At 37.9% G+C, this 15,720-nt stretch overlaps 4 protein-coding genes and 1 pseudogene across 5 annotated transcripts; 2 read left to right on the top strand and 3 right to left on the bottom strand.

Moving 5' to 3' along the window:
- Window positions 1–138: 138 nt before the first annotated feature.
- On the bottom strand, window positions 139–1,594 carry LOC133716666 (short-chain dehydrogenase/reductase 2b-like). The gene is made up of 2 exons (XM_062143343.1): window positions 1,424–1,594; window positions 139–513 (listed from the first exon to the last, which is right to left on the bottom strand). Exons 1-2 carry the CDS (start codon window positions 1,436–1,438, stop codon window positions 139–141), a joined length of 390 nt encoding a protein of 129 aa, XP_061999327.1. The 5' UTR covers window positions 1,439–1,594.
- Window positions 1,595–5,692: 4,098 nt separating this feature from the next.
- Window positions 5,693–6,287, top strand: LOC133716665 ((+)-neomenthol dehydrogenase-like; annotated as a pseudogene).
- Window positions 6,288–8,334: 2,047 nt separating this feature from the next.
- On the top strand, window positions 8,335–9,266 carry LOC133714887 (kiwellin-1-like). The gene has a single exon (XM_062141158.1). It carries the CDS (start codon window positions 8,389–8,391, stop codon window positions 8,956–8,958), a length of 570 nt encoding a protein of 189 aa, XP_061997142.1. The 5' UTR covers window positions 8,335–8,388; the 3' UTR covers window positions 8,959–9,266.
- Window positions 8,908–10,567, bottom strand: LOC133714889 (short-chain dehydrogenase/reductase 2b-like). Of its 2 annotated transcripts, none has more exons than XM_062141161.1 (4): window positions 10,475–10,567; window positions 10,068–10,314; window positions 9,846–9,926; window positions 8,908–9,713 (listed from the first exon to the last, which is right to left on the bottom strand). In XM_062141161.1, the coding sequence occupies exons 1-4, from the start codon at window positions 10,492–10,494 to the stop codon at window positions 9,660–9,662; spliced, it is 402 nt and encodes a 133-aa protein (XP_061997145.1). In that variant the 5' UTR covers window positions 10,495–10,567; the 3' UTR covers window positions 8,908–9,659. The 2 variants fall into 2 exon arrangements, with proteins under 2 accessions (XP_061997145.1, XP_061997144.1); XM_062141160.1 differs by having other exon boundaries at window positions 10,068–10,344; window positions 10,475–10,554.
- A 1,674-nt stretch (window positions 10,568–12,241) lies between these two features.
- Window positions 12,242–15,668, bottom strand: LOC133714881 (ankyrin repeat-containing protein At5g02620-like). The gene is made up of 3 exons (XM_062141150.1): window positions 14,704–15,668; window positions 14,133–14,548; window positions 12,242–13,646 (listed from the first exon to the last, which is right to left on the bottom strand). Exons 1-3 carry the CDS (start codon window positions 15,272–15,274, stop codon window positions 12,426–12,428), a joined length of 2,208 nt encoding a protein of 735 aa, XP_061997134.1. The 5' UTR covers window positions 15,275–15,668; the 3' UTR covers window positions 12,242–12,425.
- Window positions 15,669–15,720: the final 52 nt, after the last annotated feature.

The raw sequence follows: 15,720 nt of genomic DNA, 5'->3' as shown, positions 1-15,720 counted from the left end.
GCAGAGAGCCTTCTTTTTTTTTTTGAATAAAGCAGAGAGCCTTCTTAGTTACACTCAGAATCTAATACACCGTTTGCATATGAACGTGCTATTCTAGGATCATATTCATGAAAATGAAAATGGGTCTGTTGATGTTAATTAAAAGGGTGAGACTTCTTGTACATAGAAGTATAGACCTAAAGGACTACCATTTGGAGCCATTGCCAACCTCACAACACTTGTAGCATCATCGATGGATAAGATGCCGGCATTGCAGGTCATATCTGTTTTAACAAATCCAGGATCAACACAATTGACGCATACCTTCGAGTACTTCTTGGCCACAATTCTGGTGTATGCATTCAAGGCTGCCTTTGAGAGTGTATAGGTAGAGGGGGTAGGAGGCCAGCCTTTGGTTTCAAGCATATCTTCTTTGAAGTCCTTTAGAAACTCACTTAAGACCTCCTCTACTTTCTCTTCTGTAACGTTTTCGGCATCACTTAACACCGCTTTGGCCCATTCATTTGGTATATGCTGATCAAACAACAGGTATGACAGTATAACTTCATCTTGACATTATGGAAAGTGAAAAATCAAAGGGTTAAATACTGCTGACTCCCTATACTTATAGGGTTTCATCGTTTCAGTCCCTGACCTTTGAATTTCACCTAAAAAGTTCCTGAACTCCCAATTTCCTCCCAATTGGTCCCTGCCGTCAAGCATCCGTCAAAAACTCCGTTATCTTCCCCTAAAAAGTCTATTATACCCTCATTTACTTAAAAAAATATATATATTTCTCTTCCTCTTTTTTTTATTTTTTTATTTTTTTTTCTTTTTACCTCTTCTTCTTTCGGCTCTTTCGCCTCCTTCTGTTCATCTCCTCACCAAGATGGTTCCAATCCACAGACCTTCAAGAGGTGAAATGAAAAAAAGAAATAACACAGAGGAAAAATAAATTAAAAAAAAAAAGTAAGTGAGGGCATAATAGACATTTTCGGCAACTTTAATAGAAAATTTTGACGGCAGGGACCAATTGGGAGGAAATTGAGAGTTCAGGGACTTTTTAGGTGAAATTCGAAGGTTAGGGACTGAAACGATGAAACTCTATAAGTATAGAGAGTAAACAACATTTAATCCAAAATCAAATGAACACAAAAAAGTAATCCTGCAGAAATTAAGTCAGTTGCTAAGATTTAATATACAAAATTGCAGTGGCACCACTGTGGTGATAGCATGAGTTAGTTAGAAGTTGTAAACCTGATGTACATGTTTGGTCATCCATTTCCCTACTGTTTAAAATAATTTTCGGGTGATTGCTTAATTAAGTGCCTTAACATGGTATACATTGTAGCTTTGGTTGCAAGGCTTAAGGCTACACTGATAGATTGTAACACAGGCAACTATTGGTGAATAAGATAGCTTTAAGAAAACTCTTCATATATACCTGTAATGTCCCCATGCCAGAAGTAAGACTGACATTCTTGGTGAATCAGATAGACGGAGGAGAGGAAGGAATGCTTTGGTAACTTTCTTTGCACCATAGTAGTTTGTTTCGACACATACTTCAGCTAGATCATATGTTTGAGTCATTAGTTCACTCCAATTGACTCATCCACCATCCTACTTCAAAGAAACAGAACTTTTATTCTCTTGGTTTTGGATGTATTTCGATAATGGACTTGCATTTCAAAATTTGAATATGAGATATACATATATTCTTTCAGGGTCGGTCTTGAGATGCTAATGGCTTGAGGCGAAGAGTAAAAATGTGGCCTCCTATATATATATATATTAATTTTTTTTTTTTCGCTCCAAATAACAGTACAAAATCATGTATTTTGAATAAAAGTAAAGATGAAGTTAATAACAAAACAAAAGTATATCAATATTTATTCCCTACAAAAGTTTAATTTGGGTTAGTTTTCCATACGGAGAAGGAAAGGGAATAGTTCTTCATATGGAAAAAAGGAAAATAAAAGTTTATATGTAGGCCTGGCAACGTGCGGGTATAATGCGGGTACCGTGCGAGTTCTTAACGGGTCGACCCGGTAATAACCCGTTAGCTTAACGGGTTTCGCGGGCTAAACCCGGCGGGTTTGCGGGTTATCCGTTGGAACCCGTTAAGACCCGTAAACTTTTTTATTTTTTATTTTTTATCAAAGCAACTAGAACCAGTTAAGACTTATGTATATAATTTTTTTGACAACAACATTACTATATCACAAGGCACTGCAAGTAGCTTTTTTGACATTGAAAGGCAATCAGGTTGCGTATAAGAACAAAACAAGAATATACAATTAATTACCATTCAAACAGAAAAGGGAGATTCCAACATTCAAAAGGTAACTATTGGCTCTGCAATAACTATTTGTCATAGTCAAAGTAGTATTAGATCTGAAGCCATAGTCATAAGGTGCTGTATATAAAGCAGTCCTCTAAGAAGATTACTAATTCAAAGTTGAAGATCTACATACATACACACGCGGGAGTAGACCATAGCATTGCGTATTTTTATAATTAATTCTTCGTTTGGTAATGCTTGCTAGAATAAGATAAAGTTTGAGAGTAAATTAATTTTAAAAAATTAAAAATCCTAAAGTTTGTTAGAAATGGGTTTTTTGGGAAGGGTTTTGAGTTAACGGGTTTAGCACGTAAGGCCCGTTAATTTGCGGGTTTTTTACGTGCGGGCTTTTTGTAGCTCGGATTAATAAATGGGCGGGTTTGTGCGGGTTTGCGGGTTACGGGTTTAAATGCCAGGCCTATTTATATGGAATAGGAAAAGGAGAAAAAAAAAAAAAAAAGTGAGCTGGGCCACAGGGTCCAAGAAAAATAAGTAATTAAAAAATAATATAAAAAAGCTGAAAGGATGAAGCTAGTTCGATTTGGGCTTTGGGCCCTCCTCAAATCACTTAACTGATTGAAAAAACCAAAAAAGAGAAGGAACTGGAACACGATTCGAACCTTGGTGGGGAAGGACGCGAACTCTCCTCATTTCCGCTAGAGCAACAAAAATTTTCTTCTTTAGAGGAGCAAAGAGTATTTATATATAGGATTAAATACTTGTTACTCCTCAAACTTTTGCCTGAAACACAATTTAGTCCCTCGCCTTACAAATTAAACTAGATAGTTCTTATTCTCTCTAATTCCCACATAACAAGTCCAAAACAGGTTTAAAATGACTATTCTACCCCCAAGATCCTTTTTTTATTTTTTTCTCTGTCTTTTTTTAATTTCTCTCTATTTTTTTTCTCTTTTTATTTTTTATTTTTTTTCTGGCTGGTTCTCTCTCTCTCTCTCTCCAAGCTCGTATCCGACCTCGAGTTTATCCACTCGATCCACCGCACTCACTACCACTCTACAGCGCTTGGTGGGCCCCCTCCACTCCTCATGGAAGCTCCGCAACCACAATTCCATCTCCACCTCCGTCGTCGTCCCCACTAAGCTCAGCCACCTCTCCTCCTCCTCATCCTCCACCACTCCCACCAATAAGCCACCTCACTATCACCATCCAACATATTACGAATGATCAGAAACACCCAGATCAGATCGAGCAATAACAACACACAACCCAGATCATAAACACCCAGAAACAACCCAGATCCTAAACACCTAGAAACACCCAAGTCGTTGACGTACTGATCAAGATCGAGAGGGAAGGAGAGGAACGGGTCTCTGGGTTTGAGATTCGAATAGGAAATGAATATGTTGAAGACCCGACTCGACCCGCCGAATTCGATCCAGCAATTCACGAGGTCCACCGCCACGAAGCTCGACCCAGAACCCGAACCCGAACCCGGGTCCTCCACGCTCTGGAGTCCCAAGAACCCGCCCGCGTCTCCGACAACCTCATCGTCCGGAGAGATGATAAAAGCCAGCCCGCCACCGATCAAGGAGGGGTTCAAATTGCTGACGGAGAAATATGGGAAGAAGTATCCAACTAGAAAGGAGTACATGCAAAGCCGCCCAGCACCAAGCTCTGGATCCGACTGTAGTCCACAGCTTCAAAGAATTCTTGGATCTATCCGAGGAGGCATTCAGCCAGGTGAGGTGGGTTCAGACGGAGAGGTCCTGCGAAGGGATCGTGACCGTCTATTTTGACGATCTCAGGCATGCAGAGAAGGCCTTGGCGGAGAAGAGGTGGCCAAGGTATGTTACTGTGTTTGGGTATGGGGTTACTCTTGGATTTGGGAGTGTGAATTTGGAGAGGTGGAGGAATTTTGTGGGGAGGATTGGCTCTAGATTAAATTAAATTGGAATATGGAGTAGAGTAAGAAGGGGAAAAAAAAAAGAGCAGAGAAGAACGAAGAAAGAAGGAGAAAAGAGGCGCTTGGTGGTAGAATAGTCTTGGAGAGAGAGAGAGAGAGAGAGAGAGAGCCAGGCAGAAAAAAAAATAAAAAATAAAAAGAGCAAAAAAAAAAGAGAGAAATTAAAAAAAGAGAGAAAAAAAAATTAAAAAAGGATCTTGGGGGTAGAATAGTCATTTTAGACATGTTTTGGACCTGTTGTGTGATAATTAGAGAGAATAAGGACTATCCAGTTTAATTTGAAAGGCGAGGGACTAAACTGTTTTTCAGGCAAAAGTTTGAGGAGTAACAAGTATTTAATCCTTATATATACTATCTATATCATATTTACAGAAACTCCGGAGGACCCCGGGAGCCGGTGGCATGAGGCGGCTGCCTCAATCGACAGCCTTGACACGTTTTAATCCTTATTGGGCAGAAACCAAAAAAATCAGACAGAACACAGGATTTTGGTTACGCAGTGAAAACCTCAAATATGAGATTAAAAACACTGCGGGGCTCTTACTCTTGAGAACCCAAAATAAAATCAATTCTCTTATTATGATGAAGGATATGTTTCTTTACGAACACAAGTAGTTCTAGCTCGGCTACAATCACTAGACTTAACTAATGAGATGTTTGTCTTCAACCTTGAACGCCTTCTTCACTTGAATGATCTTCAATTATCACTCTTCTTGCATCCACAACTTCTCTACTGGTCTTGAGAGAATCAATGCATGTAGGTGAATGAACAATGAAACACTTAGACACGGAACAAGTCTTTCATGGACTCCTATGGAACTCTTTCTAAGCAAGCAAGACACACAATAATTCTTGCATCAAAATCACGCCAAAATCAACGCTGCTTTTCTGAATATATTGAGGAGAAAACAAATCATCAACAATTAAGACTTTACCCTAATTGGACTCCTACTAGGAAAGATCTTTTAATAAAAGATATCCAATTAAAATAAATAAATCCTAAATCACCTTGGACTTCAAAAGCACGATTTTATCAGTTGGAAAATATCTTTATAATATAACATCTAAAAATCAAAAGATACTTTCCAAAATTGGACTCCCAAAAACATAGGGTTGACTAGGACTGACTCGGGGATTGCAACACATGTTGCAATCTCGTGCTTATGTATGAGATGCAATTACCATACTTGAAATTCTCCGAGACCAGTTTTGATGAACTTTGTAGGCTTCTTCAATGCTTTGTATAGGGATACCAACGCATCAAGTGTAAACCTTGTACTTACAACAACTAAATGCTTTCATTAGTTCAATGTACTATAATGTGAAAATTGTAGTTTGATCTTTGATTTGGCCAAAGGGTGGTCTATTTGAGTTGACCCCATACCTTTTTCCTATATCTTTGCAAAGTATAAGTCATCGATCTGAGAGTTCAAGAGACCGTCAAAAATAAATTCTTTTTCTTACTGGTTCATGCAGGGACTAGGACAGATTGATTGGAAAAAGTTGTTGACTGAAACTTACGAGTTAACAGAAGAATGCTTGCAAATCAATTATTATGGTGCTAAAAGAACAGCTGAAACACTAATTCCACTCCTCCAGCTATCTGATTCACCACGAATTGTTAATGTCTCATCCTCCAGGGGGAAGTTAAAGAGCATACCAAGTGATCGAGTGAAAATAATTCTTAGTACTGACGTTGAGAACCTAAGCGGCTAAGCGAAGAGAGTGTAGATGAAATATTGACAGAGTTTCTAAACGACCTCAAGGAGAGTTTACTTGAAAGCAAGGGTTGGCCTTCCATGATGTCAGGCTATACAGTCTCAAAAGCAGCAATGAATGCGTATACAAGGATTCTAGCCAAGAAGTACCCCGGTTTTCGCGTCAACTCTGTCTGCCCTGGCTATGCCAAAACAGATATAAACTTCAATACTGGTGTCTTACCTGTTGAAGAAGGTGCTGTAAGTGTCGTGTATTTAGCATTGCTGCCTAATGATGGCCCCCACAGGCCAATTCTTTTTTCGATCTGAAGTACAAAGTCTTTAAACGAAGATTGATTTATGCAATTATATGTCAGTTGTAAGGCAATAAAACTTTTATTAGGGGATAATAGCTTCTATTGAGGAGCAATAAAACTTTTATTAGTTTTTACTGGAGGGCAATAAAAATTTATTGAGGGGCAATAAAAGTATCCGACGACCTCTTCTGTGACCTATGAGATTTTTGACAACATTTCCGGTGAAGTCCGGTGATCGGAAACTGGCGACCGATGACGAGAATCTTGAACAAAATGAGACATCTTAAGGGTGATGGTGAAAACTAATAATTAGGTGAGGTAAGGGGATTAATGTCCCTATAATTAGGGTAAAGAGACATTTTTCCATAAAAAATAAAAAAAATCTTCTAGTATTAATCAACCAATTAAGCCTTGGTTTGGTGGGATTTGACTCCTCCATTCATACTATCATCATGTAATAGTGACCGTTTAGGTCTTCCACAGTTTCGCATTCGCTAGTTTGTTTCTTGTGTGTTTGATATTTACTAGAGAGGTTTTGGCTTAGTCCCCCTCTCTTTGTATCTCTTTTAACTTCTTTAAATAAATTTTGAGGCGTTAAGGAGGTTCATTGCCTTTCTTAACCCTCTATTCAGCCAAAAAAAAAAAAAACAATCAACCAATTAAGCCTGTGTAGATCCATGCCTCTACTGCTTTTGTATGCTGATTAATATATACTTACCTGTGCTGATAAACACCTTCTCATGTTAACATCCACAGCAACATTTTTTCTACTAGCAATCTATGCAGAAATAAAAGTATATTAGTCAGTCCAGGTCCAAGGACATATTGCTCATTTTTAAGACGATATATATCCTAATAATTAAGTCCTAGACTTCCTAGCTATTTCTCCTAATTGCATGAAAGATTGGATATAACTAATCTCAAACACTAGTAGTGATGATTCTCAATTACTTGAAAACTCATGATTTACCCACCATCTATTGGCCATCAAGTTGAAGTTGAATGCAGAGGCCGTATGTGCAATGACAAAAGCAGATTATTTTCCGAAAGTGAATTATCTATCAAAGTTTTCTCTAGAGCATTAATAGTTACGACCAACCAAAGTCACTCAGTATTTCTACCACAAGTTGAAATAGATTTTGCTAACTAAAGAAAATTATCATATCATTGTGTTTAGAATTGACTACTTATTTTCTTTATTCAAGATGAGAAAACTTGCGGTGTTTCATACATCAGTTTTATGGAATCGCCTTCAACATCCCCATGGCCAATTTTTACTCCGTAGTTACATGACTAGCAGAACAATAAGAAGACACTTTTCTAATAAAACAGGGGACACCTTCAGATGAAAAAAAAAAATTAGAACAACCAATAAGGACATTTAGTATAATTTATACACATTTCAGTTAGACAGTTTTTACTTTTTAGTATAGAATCAGCCATAGCGGAATTTCCAGAAAGGATCTATTGGCTTTTTTATTAACTTTTACTACTAGTAGAATCAGAATCATGAAATTATCATGTTAATTGATTCCTAATTTACTGACTACTGAAGTAAAATTTCATCATATGGGGAAGGAAAGGTATACCTTAATGTTCAAGAATTGGTATTAGCAGTCACAATTTCCAAAAGAAAAATATCATGCAGGTTAGACTTCAATAGGTTCCTGACTTTGCATCTCTCATATAGGTTAGAGGCTAGGCTACTCTTAAGATTTTAAGGGAATATCTTTGGAGTAATCTATCATTAATGAATCTTTAGTTAATTTCTCTTGTATTAAGGAATCTTATTCTAGTATTAATCGACCAAACCAATCTTACACAGGCAGCTGCAGTACAGAACCATCATTAAGTACAAAAATGGTTCTTTGTATATGGTGATATAATGAGCTGTATGCGGACAGTCAGATTGTATGTATATGGAAGGTTACTGCACAATTTGACAGTATACTTATCAGCAATATTACATACGAAGCGGTATCTTTCACAGACAGTATGATCATTCTAGAGAGAATCAAGTCAATTGATATTAAAAACCAGCTAGCTAGCTTGATCTCTATATATAGCTTACTTAGGATTCAACTTCCTCAGACCAACCAAAACAAAACCAGCAAGAGTACTCAGAAGAACATGAAGGTCCACTTTTGTTCTTCCGGTGCTTTCCTCTTCATCTTCATCATTCTTGTAACAATCTGTTTGAGCATTGAAGCTCAAACCTGCAATCCAAGTGGCAAAATAGTCGGTAAAAAGCCTCCTCCGGGACAATGTAACCCTGAAAACCAGTCTGAATGCTGCAAAAAAGGCAAGCTCTACACCACTTACAAGTGCTCTCCTCCGGTGTCCAAGCGTACAAAAGCAACCTTGACGATCAACAGCTTCAAGAAAGGTGGTGATGGTGGTGGAGCGTCTGAATGTGACAATAAATTCCACTCGGATAACACCCGGGTCGTGGCATTGTCCACCGGGTGGTTCAACAATAGGAAGAGGTGTTCACACTACATTACCATACATGGTAATGGAAGGAGTGTGAAAGCCAAAGTTGTTGATGAGTGTGACTCCACAATGGGTTGTGATCCTGATCATGATTACCAGCCTCCATGCCCTCACAACATCGTTGATGCCTCTCCAGCTGTTTGGAAGGCCTTGGGAGTTAAGAAAAGCGACTGGGGTGAAATGCAGATATTCTGGTCTGATGCCTGATTAAGTGACTGCCTCTATATTGTGATAAAAATAAGAGTGAAAAAGGTTCATAAAGTAACATTAAATTGCAATCTATAGTTGCTGCTCTCCTGCATTGAGACTAGGAGTAATACAATAACAGGTATAGAAATGAATCAATATTCAATAAGTCTTCTGCGTAGCTAGTAGCTACACACCCTCTTGTAGTCAAAATTCATACCTTCGTTTAGTTTGATCTTCAGATCTTTGTTTACGAATGGCTGGTGAGCCAGAAATTTTTGTAATCACTGGGTCAATGAAGATAAAGTAATACAAGTTTTTGTTAAATATACAGGCTTTGCCAAAATCCATAATTATACAAGCATGCTACATGAGTGCTATCAGGGAAAGAAGCACCAACCAATAGGTGCAGCCACAGGCGGATCTACATACATCATGGGGTGGGCTCAAGTCCGCCCAAAAATTTTGGAGAAAAAAAAATTTCTATATATAGTGTCAACAAAATGTTGTCATCTTGATGTTAAAGCCCACCTGAAAATAATTAGGAATAAGTTTTCAGTCTCCTCTCCGTCATTTTCATCACTAATCAGCGATTGAGTCCTCGTTTTCTTCTTCACGTAGGTTTCTCACTCTCGTTATCATAGCCAGTAAGCCACTGCTTGTTCTCTTCCAAATACTCTCGCCTCCCGGCGTCCGTCGACGACAATACAGAATGATATTTCTTACATTTGTGCATAGTTGTACCGAGAAAATGTGGTAACAGAAGTCCCTCCCAGCTAATCATCAATGGCAGAATCAAGATTCTTTCATCATTTGTATCAAAAATTTTCATTTCACCTCCACAGTCCACATATCCAAAAATGTTCATCCTAAATGACATTTTATTACTTATTGATAATTAAACTCACCTTAGCCATACCTGCGGCTGCAACAGCATTTCTGAAAGCGTCAGGATCTGTAATGGTTCCACTAACACCTGCATTGTTTACCTGTGGAGATTAAACCAATACAAGTATAGATTATTACTTCAGGTTATGTGCTTATATTTATAAGAAATTTTCAGCATAAGCTTGTATAGAACTACATATAGAGAAATCGACTTCTTATGTATGTTTTCTTTGTATGCATACCAAGATATCTAGTTTCCCAAATCGGGTTTTGACAAAATCGGCAAGGGAAGCAATGCTAGCAGGGTCTGTTACATCAAGCTGATGATAAACAACAAGGTCAGAGAGGCCGGAGTCTTTTAATTCTTCAACCGCTTCAATGCCCTTCTTCTCATCTAAAGCTGTTAACACTGTCATGATCCCATTTGAGGCCAACTGCTTAACTGTTCCAAATCCAATCCCCTGATTTGAACCTGTAACAACCGCGTACCTGATCGTGCAGAAATTATTGGATACAGACCTTGATTAAACAAAATTAATCGGGCAAATAGGTCACATGATGAGGGATTGAAGATGAGAGTGGGGCTGTATGCAGGGAAAGTGTATGTATGAAGCTTCATTAGAAATAACAGTGAAACATTACGAACTACCTCTTTCTTGATTCTTCCATTGTTGATAGGCTTTCTAAAAGCTTGCTTTATCTGATTCTTGTATGAACCAGGCCTCTGAATATATAATTCCACTCAGTTTCTATGTAGGGTCATATTCCTATAATTTCTGGGTTTTTTTTTTCTAAACAGATCACACTTTGTCCTGTTTTGCTGGTAGGTGCTTTCTTCCTTGGCAAGCAGGCGAAGATAATGTTCTTTTCTTGTTTGGTTCTTCGTCAAAGGGTGCAATTTGTCTGTTATATATAGAAACTACATTTACATTTCAAATGAAAATGATGAGCAAAACTGCAAAGTTCTGCACCATTTAAAATTAATCATAGAATTTGATTGGCTGAAGATCCAGCTAGCTATAGGTATATATATATCCTAATCAGTATTTTTTATTTGATCTTGTTTGGAGTATAAAGCCAGAAAATCTTCGAGTATCTTCATCTATTCTTTCAAAAACATTAGCTAAGATCATGAACCGACCTACCAAATGCTGCATGCATGGACGACCAAAAGAATAATATGGACCACTGATTAATTATTTCAGAAGCTCAATCCGGCTAGGAATTAATAAAAACTAATCGAAACTGATCCATTCAAAGTTGAAATTGAATGAAGATGGAGCCTGTGATGTTCGTCGAGGAAGAGTTGGTATAGGAGCAGTTGTGAGGGATGGCATGGGGAAGGAAAGTTGAAAGCTGCACTACTCTCTCTCCCCTCATGCTACTGAAGCCTTGGTTGTATTAACAGTACACGTAGCTAGAATTTGTAATAAGAGGGGTCAAAAATATAGTTTCAACTTTTAAATTAGGATTTACATTGAAGTGAAATATACTCAATAAAGACACAAAGAAAGAAAAAAAAAGAAAAATCTTAATCTCCTTACAAGTGTAGCTTAAATCTGTAGCACATGGAAATTTACTCAAAAACTAGATAAAAATTCATGTAAAGCGAATAATTTCTGAGTTAGAATGGTCAACAAGGACTTTACGAACAATGTTAAGCAAAAAATATAAGATATCTATAATAGAAAAGCTAAGATCAATGGGGTCATTTGACCCTCCTCGACCCTAGCTACTTAGCTAGCTACGCCCTTGGGTATTAATATTGTATGGATTGAGGTTTTACTTGAGAGATTTTTTTTTTTTTTTTTTTTAAATTAAATGAAAACTATCCATTGAACTCCAGATTCAAAATTCTCAATATAAACCTCAACAGAGAGGATTATAAGTTCTAACCCTTGAAATTAAGCCATCTGTTCAAATCCCCAAGAATGTTATTGCAAAATAGAAGTAGAAAGTGTTGCCATGAACGTGATCTCAGCCATCAACAACTCTGAACAATATTTGAGCACGTATGGCTCCATATTTCATAAACTTAAATAGCTGAAGCAAGCTTTTGAGGAAGTTATGGGCATTGTAACATAGCTGCTCGAGTCTTTATCTATCATTGGAACTAGAAAAGTAGAAATTGGAAGGAAGCCGGCCCTCTATGGTTTGAGGAAGTTTTGATAGGTGATGTCTACTTGATTTGCAGCAGTGTGGTACTCTTTAATTTCCTTGCTTTCATCGAGCAAGATTTCTTACAATGCCACATTTAGCCCCTTGATTCTAATTAATTAATAGCAAAGGACTTGTAATGAAAGCATTTTTTTATAGTTTAGCCTGTATATATTAAAAAACTTTGAATCGGAAATAATTTATAGGATAATAAAGTCAATTTACAAAATAAAAATAAAAGTAGTGGAAACGTGGTGGGTTTCTATAAGAAAACACCTACTACTTTTAACTACCTCACCACACTCTTAAAAAAAAAATTAAAAAAACCTCCCCACACACAATGTGTGTAGGCCCATGCTAGTTCAAATTAAGAGAAGGAAATATGTGGCTTACATGCTCCAGAGTCCAGACATTCCTATCAATCATTTGTGAGGTAAAGGCCTTTAATATGAATGATATCCTTGATCATAGGTGCTATGAACATCTGAGTTTTGGCTTCCCATTTCAGGGTCCTCATCAGCCTCCCCAATATCTCTCCTTCTCTTCTTCCACTTCGACTTTCGTAGGCAATGAACAACTAGCATAACACCTAGCCAAATAAAAACTGTTCCCAGAATTCCAATGCTTATAGTCAAAAAGGCTACAAACAACAATTCATTTTTCGGATTATGTGGCATGATAACCCATGTGGCTGCAACAAACCCTGTTGCCATGAATGCCACAGCTACCCACATTACCTTATGAGCAACCCTCAACAACCTTATCAATGGCTTTCTCCGATATGGAATGATACTCATAAGAACAACAACTATCGAGAGTGATGTGAATAGCGCGACATAATTGCTTATTTCAAACACCTTGAAAGCAGTTGTTGTGCCTGCTATTGACTTCCCTTTCATATGTGTATCCTGATAAACACCACCCGGGGGACTAATGCCAGCAGCAAAAGTAACCGTTGCGATCAAAATGGCAACTAGTGTTATAGTGTTCCTTGCATTCTGTAGTGCCTCTGTATATACTTTTTCATGTTTCCTTCGCCGGCTGTAGAAAATCTCGGTACTCATTTCTGTTTGGTTCCATTTGCTTGGATAGTGTTGTCTTGCAAAGGTTTGCAAAAGAAACTCATGCTTCTTCTGTCTTTCATATTCCAGTCCCTCTTTAACTTCAAATGCTGATCCAACTTGCTGCTGACGTGATGAGCCTTCCCCAACCTGAAGCTGAGGCGATGACTTGCTAGATGGTGGGGATGGCAGCTTAGGCGATGACTTGCTAGATTGCGGTGATGGCAGCTTAGGTGAAGATTTGCTGGATTGGGGTGATGGAAAAGGTGTTGACATCTGGGACATAGGTGCTGATGATCTTGATGGGGACTTGGATGCAGCAGACCAAGCTATGGACAACTGCAGTTCATGCTCTTTAAAAAATTGTGCTCGTTTTGGAATGTTTTCAGGAAGTGTCACTGGCTGAGTAGTGGCTTTATCTGCTTTTGGTGAAGTTGATAACAGTTCAATCCTTGTTTTACCTCCTGCTTTCATTAGCATGGCTTCAAGACGCTGATTGTCTTCACTTTTCTTGCTCTGTTTGAGGAGGTCAAGGGCTGTCAGTCCTTCATTGTTTCTAGAATTGAGCTCCACTTTTTTTTTGCTGATTAGGTACTCTGCAATCTGGGACAAGAGAAGATAAAATTAATCAATCTCAGCCAGGCCTTATTAACGCACTTTTTTCGCTATGGTTGTAAGAACATTAGGGATGGATGAGCAATTTCAGACTTGTATTTTTTTTGCTTTGATGGACCAAAATTTCATAATGACACAATGACATAATGCTTAAAAATACCCTAAGTTTCATGGCAGAACACTTATATTATACGTTTGTTTCTTAATCTGACCTTTTCATTCATTTTGCAGTTCCATTGTTGTAACTAAGTATGGTATATGTCATTTTCTTTTTTGCAAGGATAAGTCTGTCTATTATGACTACAAGATGCCGGTAATAACAAATTTAGCAAAGTTTCTTAACCGAAAGATGAATACATTTAGGCAAGTTACATACTCTCAAGTCACAGAAAAACTTCAGGTTCTATATTCTGGTCGAAAATTGAAATTATCAATCACCATTATTAATTTGCTTAATACTCTTGAAAAACTCACCTTATGTTGTGCTTCAGAAACTGCAAGATGTAGGATGGTATTACTATAACGGTCTCGACAGTCAAAGAAATCCACATCATCACAGACACAGGTCAAGTATACTATAGCATCATAGCGCCCATATTTCACAGCCAAGTGGAACACTGTCTCTCCGGCTTTTGTAACGATCTGAAAAGATGGTTTAGCCACTGAGACAAAAACCTGAAGGACTGAGATTTTGTAGTTTATTGCTGCCAAGTGCAAGGGTGTTTGACCACTGAGATTGTGCTTTTGAGCAAGCTTTGGATCAAGCTTGAGGAGTGTCCAGGTTATCTCCCTGTTTTCTTTGCTAGTTGCATAGTGCAATGGATAGTTTCCTTTCTCATCAACCATATAAGCAAGGTCAGGACACACTCTTAGCAACTCTTTAACAACATCTGCACCACCAATAAAGATACCATTTATACACATGTAAACAGAAATATAGCTGAAACCATAAAGAAAATGTACTAAACTAGAAATAATTGAAATGTCATTTCCATATTAATTTATACTTAAATGACAAAACTTTTATATATACATAGTTACTTACCCTTGTGTCCACCAGTCACAGCCAAGTGTATACATGCTTGATCAAATCCTTCTTTCCCTAAACCCAGCTTCCCAGGCTCTTTCAGTAAGAGCCTCACCACATCAAGATGACCATAGCTACATGCCAGAGAAAGTGCACTGATTTTCTCTCTACTGTTAAGCTTACTAACTACTTCAGGATTAGCTTCCAGTAGTATGTTTAAAATCTGGGGATTCCCTGTTCGACAAGCTTCATGGACTGGAGTCTCCTGGTTCTTATTCTCAGCAGCAACCATGTCCGGGCACAAAGAAACAATTTCAGATGCCATTTCAAGGCATCCAAACTTTGACACAAGGTGTAATGGCGTGTTCAGAGTATCAGCTTCTCTTTGCTCGAGAATTCCTTCATTTTCTCGGACTAAGCTAGCAAATGTGACTATGTCCTTTCTCTCGATTGCCTCTAAAATCCTGAAATCCATTGTGACCTCTTTGTTTTTGGCCATATCCAAACAACTATATATGCAAAAGGAAGGTGCTTTGAAAGTTTTTGCTACAAGTGCTTGGGTGGAACAGAGAAATCTGTTCACATGCATTGACAAACCAATAAAGATACAAGTTGTGTGCAAAAAGTCCTCCCAGCATCTTCAAAGCAAGTTCATGATGGCAAGATAATCTTGAAGACCATAAAATCTTCAGAAAATTAAAGACCTGAAAAATGAAAGCTGATGGAGGTGGTGATAGGTTCCTGGAAAACCAGATTTGGGACCCCATATCCCATGCAAGTCTACGTACTGGGAAACTTCGTTTGACATTTGAAGCATCGTTCTGTATTAACCAACAACCGCGTAAAGTTGGACAAAGTATGCAAATGCAGGCAAATACTTCTAAGAGTCAACTTTGACACTTCAGTTTCTTTGTTTCAGACAGAACTTAACAAGAGCTTGTTGTACAGAAGTCAACAAAAGTCAATTCACCTGACCTCTGGACTATCACACAACTCAATTGTTAAAGAATCTAAATTTAAGAAAGAAAAATTTCT

This window comes from Rosa rugosa, chromosome 6 (genome assembly GCF_958449725.1).
Source record: "Rosa rugosa chromosome 6, drRosRugo1.1, whole genome shotgun sequence".
Classification (NCBI taxonomy): domain Eukaryota; kingdom Viridiplantae; phylum Streptophyta; class Magnoliopsida; order Rosales; family Rosaceae; genus Rosa; species Rosa rugosa.
Note: the sequence above shows the minus strand (reverse complement) of the source record. Positions and strands in the feature narration are given on the sequence as shown.

What these genes read in the sequence shown, in the direction of transcription:
- LOC133714889 (XM_062141160.1), bottom strand. Translation starts at nt 10,494, where the DNA reads ATGGAAGAATCAAGAAAGAG. An exon ending in ATGGAAGAATCAAGAAAGAG is followed by an intron (nt 10,345 to 10,474) that starts GTAGTTCGTAAT and finishes TGTTTAATCAAG; the next exon opens with GTCTGTATCCAATAATTTCT. An exon ending in TTGGGAAACTAGATATCTTG is followed by an intron (nt 9,927 to 10,067) that starts GTATGCATACAA and finishes TAATCTCCACAG; the next exon opens with GTAAACAATGCAGGTGTTAG.
- LOC133714881 (XM_062141150.1), bottom strand. Translation starts at nt 15,274, where the DNA reads ATGCATGTGAACAGATTTCTCTGTTCCACCCAAGCACTTGTAGCAAAA. An exon ending in TGTGACTGGTGGACACAAGG is followed by an intron (nt 14,549 to 14,703) that starts GTAAGTAACTAT and finishes TTGGTGGTGCAG; the next exon opens with ATGTTGTTAAAGAGTTGCTA. An exon ending in TTTCTGAAGCACAACATAAG is followed by an intron (nt 13,647 to 14,132) that starts GTGAGTTTTTCA and finishes CTCTTGTCCCAG; the next exon opens with ATTGCAGAGTACCTAATCAG.
- LOC133714887 (XM_062141158.1), top strand. Translation starts at nt 8,389, where the DNA reads ATGAAGGTCCACTTTTGTTCTTCCGGTGCTTTCCTCTTCATCTTCATC.